The 5,885-nt window shown below is 28.6% G+C and overlaps 1 protein-coding gene across 1 annotated transcript; it reads left to right on the forward strand.

The window, feature by feature from the left end:
- The first annotated feature begins 4,036 nt into the window (after window positions 1-4,036).
- On the forward strand, window positions 4,037-4,876 carry LOC110907063 (putative F-box protein At3g23260). Its single transcript, XM_022152097.1, has one exon. It carries the CDS (start codon window positions 4,037-4,039, stop codon window positions 4,874-4,876), a length of 840 nt encoding a protein of 279 aa, XP_022007789.1.
- Window positions 4,877-5,885: the final 1,009 nt, after the last annotated feature.

A 5,885-nucleotide genomic window follows, 5' to 3' on the forward strand; every position in this document is an offset into this window, starting at 1 on the left:
CATCCTATATAAATCGATTTCGGTCAACAATTGCAAATCACATTTCTCATTTCATTCAATCTTAGATCTCAACGTGGATTGGTAAATTAAATTCCAATTGTAGAGTTTTTTTTTAATTTTACATTGATGCTAATGCTAATTCTATTGGCACTTACTCTTTAATTTTTAAATTTCAGCTGTGAAATGGAGGTTGCAAAGGTTACTATGCTTAATGATTTTAATAGTTATTCAAATAACTATTCCATTAGAGTCAAGATTGTTAGCACATCAAGGAAAATGATGAATCGGAATAAGAATGAAACATATCGGCTGGATATGATCTTTATGGATGAGATGGTACCGTATATATTCAACTAATTTTTTTTTGTTAAATCTAAAAAATGTAATTTTATATGATATCTATATATCTAATTTCGTCGTTTCAATTTTTAGGGCAATATGATACAAGCTAGCTGCCTTCATAAGTTGTTAGAAAGATTCGAAGAGTTCCTGCAGCTTGATGAATGTATTCAGATTACTAAACCTTCTCTTGCTGCTAATAAGTCATCTTCTAAATTGGTCAACAGGAATGAAAAAATATCTTTGTATTTTTACACTTCTGTTGAGAAAGTACCTGACTGGTGTGGTCCGAAATACAAATTTAATTTTGTCAATCTAAAAGATGTTGTTCAGAATAAAGTAGAAGTTAATACTGCTATTGGTATGTGTGTTACATCCTCTTTTAGTTTGTTTTTGTTATATTTTAAGTTTTTTTAACAACTTATTTTTTTTTTGTCTAGATTTTATTGGATTTGTCGAAGTGTGTTTCAACATTGAAGACACAACAAAGAAAGATGGTAGCAAAGGAAAAAGACTGAATCTGAAAATTGAAGACCTTGAGTTAGTATTTTATTTAGTAGACAACATTTACAATTTTATCTACGTCTTAAAGTGTTTTTGGTTCATTTATTTTATATTTTCTTATTTTTAGAGGTCAAAAATGTCTTGTTACGTTGTGGGATTCTTTTGCTGTCGACATGTTTACTTACACGAATGACAAAAAACGTGAGAAATTTGTTGTTATCATTTGCCACTTTGGTACAGTAAATCTTTACAAGGGTATGTTACAAATCTTCATCACATATTTTTGTATTTGTTTAGTATCTTATAATTTATTATTATATTTACATATATTTTATATGTTTTATGCTGTAAATATTGATTTAATTGTTTGTTCTATTTCATTTCAGGAAAGCGTGGAGTGGCCAACAGTTTTGATCTAAGTAGACTTTTTATTGATAACGCTGACATTGAAGAAATTTCTTCTTTCAGAGAGAGGTATATTTAGTAATACCGAAATAATAATCTAACAATATTATTTTAATTTAAATTATAATTTTAGTCATTAAATTATAATTATGTTTAGGTATGTTGCCAAAGTTTCATCTTCTTCCTCATCGAATGAGAATGGTGGTTCTTATATTATTTCAATTGTGGAAGATGAGTTCCTCAATAAAGGAGATTTCATGCTCATTGGTTTACTTGGAACCATATTAGAGGTATAGTTTTTTTTTTAATTTTGTAATTCGTATATTATATATTGGTATGTATTATAGTTTCATTTTAAGATTAATATTGTTCTTTATTTTTATTAGAAAAAGAAGGTGTTGGTTATTGGCACAGTCACGGCCATATGTACGGATAAGCTTTGGTATTACAATGGTTGTAACCACTGCAAATCACGTGTCGAGGATAGATTTGTAACCAAAGAGGGTGATGACGTTTCATGTGATGCTGCTGAAACAAAGGGTTTGGTTTGTACCAACAACGAATGTCAAGGAGTGGACATTTATGTAATTCCGCGGTTTGATAATTTTTTTATCTCTTTATACAATTGTAAACTGAAATTACTTTGGTATGATCTAATATTAACAATTTCATTTGTTTTTAATTTTAATATAATAGTTTCAAGATACCTATCAGGGTCCAAGATTCATCTGGTACTGTTTCATTAACGCTGTTTGATTATGAAGCTTTCAAAATATTTAAGAAATCGGCCAAAGACTTACTTGTTGTCCAAGATCAGGTAATCCAATTAGTTATCCACGTTATTCATTTTTGTACTCTGACTCGGTAACAATTAATTGTTTAAAATTATAGGTTGTTAATTCCGGTGAGATACCCAATCCCTATACTGAGTTATTTGACACATTGGTTGGAAAGAAATATGCGTTTGTCATAAACATTAGCGACTATAACATTGAATATCAAGTTGAGAACTACGGTATTGCAATGGAAACAAACGATGATGATATTATTGCTGCTCTCTACTCCAAATTCAACATTAACCGGGTCTAATTTGCAATTATGTAATTCTTATTGTTTCATATTCCTTTCGTTTTCGTTCTATATAAATATAACCACTTGTATTTTATTGTATTGTTTATTTTGAATTGCAGCATGAGCAGTCGGAATCGTATGGTGTTCCGTTGTCCGCCAATCTGTCTAATGCTTGTGAGGTTACTAAGGTAATTTAATAATTTATTATTTTACTTTAAATTTTATTTTAATATTTATTCTTATTGTTTCTTTTAGGATGATGCCTCATTCACCGGTGACAATGTTACGCCTATCTCCAATGTAGATGGAAGCAGTAAGAAGGCGTCTTCTTGTGAAGTAAAACGCAATCTAGGTGAAGTTTATGAAGTAGATGATGCATTACGTTGTTCTTCTACAAAGCGCCGCATGAGTGATGAAATCGTTGAAGATGAAGTTGTTGGTCTTTCTAAGACATTGATTCTGAAGACTAAGAAATAATTTCCCGCATTTTTATAAACAATTTCACTGTTCGGTTTTTATTATGGTTTTTGTTTGAACACGTGGTTTTGGGTTTATTATGGATTTTGAATTGGTGGTTTTAATTTGTGGGATAATCCTTGAATGTTGAAGTAAATAAACAATTTCACTGTTTGCCTTGATTGTGGTATTTTGTTTCAACCCATGGATTTTGTTTTCTTATGTGTTCTCAATGAGTTTTTATTTTATAAATAGCCCTTTATTTTATAATTGAATAGACTTATCTTCTTATTTAATGATTTTATTATTTTGTTTTATTCTAATCATCATACAATCATTGTTTTCATTTTACTGTATTTAAAACTTCTATAGAAAATAATATATTTCATTATCTTGATTGATTCTATACAATACATTTAACATATTCACATGTTGATATTTATATTTGTTCACCTTTTATTTAATGTTTAAAATTGGTAATGTTAATTACATAAATCGAGATTGAAAACTTTAAAAATATATATAAATTATAAATGATTTCGAAATAAAATTGAAAAAGTGTAAATAAATGTTTACCTTAATTTGTTGTATTTAATTTTAGAAAAAAGCTGTATTTTAAATAAATGAATATCCGTTTGTTTTTATTAATTGATAATAATCGTAATTATGAATTGCAATTGTTGAAGTTTTCAAAATGTTCGGTGTTCTATGTTTTCATTGTCTTAATACAATGCCATGAATTTCTTATATCAGAATTGTTACATTAAAATGTTGGATAAAAATTGTTTTTAAGAAAATATTATTTTTGGTTTATTTTTTTTTTATGTATTTCCTATATCGTTAATCAATCAAATTTAAACTGAAATAGATGAATAGATGTATGCTCCATTTATCTAATTTTGGACACAATATTTTCATTCATTTTCTTATTTAATGGTTTATATCTTATATAATAGATTCTTAAAATAAATTATCCTCATTAATTATAAATTTTACCTTCCATTGCAATTATAAATACAACATTTTTTAGTTGGTCACAACCTTGTCTGTGTTGAGATAAAAGGTAATTATCACTAACACAAATTATCTCTTTCTTTATTTATCTTTCATTAGGTTTTGTTTTTAATTTTCCAATCGTGTTCGTACGATTCAAGTTTGGATTATTATATGTTATGTATATCATTCATCCAACTTTGTGGCTAACTTTAAAAATTGCAGTACATAATTCTCATCCAATGTTTCTTATGAAAGTTTTTGTAGGATGGAACGTCTTGAGTTTGAAATGTTTGCTAACGAAATCCTGTCAAGGCTACCAACGAAGTGTGTTGCTCGATTAAGATGTGTTTCTAAACAATGGCGTTACGAATTGTCGTCACATTTGTTTGCGATTATACACTATCGCCGTATGGCTAATAACCGTTATCGTAAGGTTATCATGTTGACCAAGTCATCAATTGATATTCATAACTTGATTGGAGGAAAGTTAGACATTTCTTCAAGGAAGATTATTTCCTTCCCCGTTGACACCCATCTTTCCAATCTAATCATTCTTGCTTCTCAGTATGGTATTTTACTGATGTGCATTCAGTGGCGTCCGAACGAATTGATTCTTTGGAATCCAACAACTAATCAATTTTTGAATTTGTGTGATAAGAAACCTAAAAATTTTTTTGATTTAAGGGAAGATGCAGTTGGGATTTATATGGATTCATCTAACGATCTAAAAATATTACTTCTCCAACGTCGTAAGGATGATGTTATACCGCGTGTGTATTCTCGGAACACATGTGAATGGAAAACTTTAACTTTCTTGAAAGGAGCGGATTACGCTTCAAGTTTATATTGGTGGTCTTCCGGAACTTTATGCAATAATGTTTTATATTTTCCATCTCCACACTATTGGACGCCTGCTAAAAGTTATACGATTGCTTTTGATGTGGAATCTGAAACTTTCTCGAAGGTTTCCATACCCCAATCTACTGATGTTATTGGTCGCCAAACATGTTTTATCAAAATCCGAAACACACTTCATATGTTTATTGTTGGAGAGACCCCTGAAACAAACGTGAAGCTATATAAGTTTGAAGATGAACTATGGTAAGAAGTATCGTCTTTTACAAACGTAAAGTTATTTTACTCATTTGATTCATGGCGTAACAAATTAGCTGAGAACAAAGGTGACACTTGGTCTGTTCAGATCGATCGGTGTGGTATTTTTGACATACAATTTGGACTGAAAGATTTTCAATACTTTCACGACGCTGAGACCTTTCAAGGACTATACAATGTAGCATCCTATGAAGAGACCGTTGTCTCACCTATTTAGAATTTATAAGTTGATGTTACTGATATTATTTTGTTTTACTATCGATATTAACACTTTATTAAAGTGTCGTATTTCCAATTTCCAAATCTTTATAAAATAAAAAATTCAAATATTTAGTCATTTGATATTTGTAATTTATTATTATTTTTTTTAACTATGTGTTGATTTTCGTTGGTATTATGCATTCTTTATTACCAGATTCCATCCAAGAAAAGACATAAGTGATAATTCAAAAATAGTATCTGTTATCTTTAGTAATATTATATGCTTACAACACGATTAACAATATTTATGATCTTTGGAATTTTTTTATATTGTTAATAATTTTATATTGTATCGGCAAAAAAAAATATGTAAACAATATGACAAAATCGCCTATATATAATAGATATAGTAATGGTATATATTTTAAAAGTAAAATATGGGAATCGTAATGGGTAAGAAAAGATCTGACATTGTTTTGGACCAGGCCCATACAAAAAATTATTAAATCCATTTACATATAAATTAGATGTCTAACCTATTTGCATGTTACGAATTATTAATTTGTTGTTTTCTTTATAAAAAACATAATTAAAAAATAGATATTACGCATATTATATAACAGATTATAATTATAATAAGCAAAAACCATTCGTTTGCATATCACAATTTTTTTTAATCCAACCAAAATTAAAACTGGAAATATTATTCATAAGGTAGGAAATAGTTATTATAACGAACAAACAAGCCATAAGGTAAATGTTCCAAAAGACTAATGATTTTTTTCACCAATCATGTTATC

This window comes from Helianthus annuus, chromosome 12 (assembly GCF_002127325.2).
Source record: "Helianthus annuus cultivar XRQ/B chromosome 12, HanXRQr2.0-SUNRISE, whole genome shotgun sequence".
NCBI classification, from domain to species: domain Eukaryota; kingdom Viridiplantae; phylum Streptophyta; class Magnoliopsida; order Asterales; family Asteraceae; genus Helianthus; species Helianthus annuus.

What these genes read in the sequence shown, in the direction of transcription:
- LOC110907063 (XM_022152097.1), top strand. Translation starts at nt 4,037, where the DNA reads ATGGAACGTCTTGAGTTTGAAATGTTTGCTAACGAAATCCTGTCAAGG.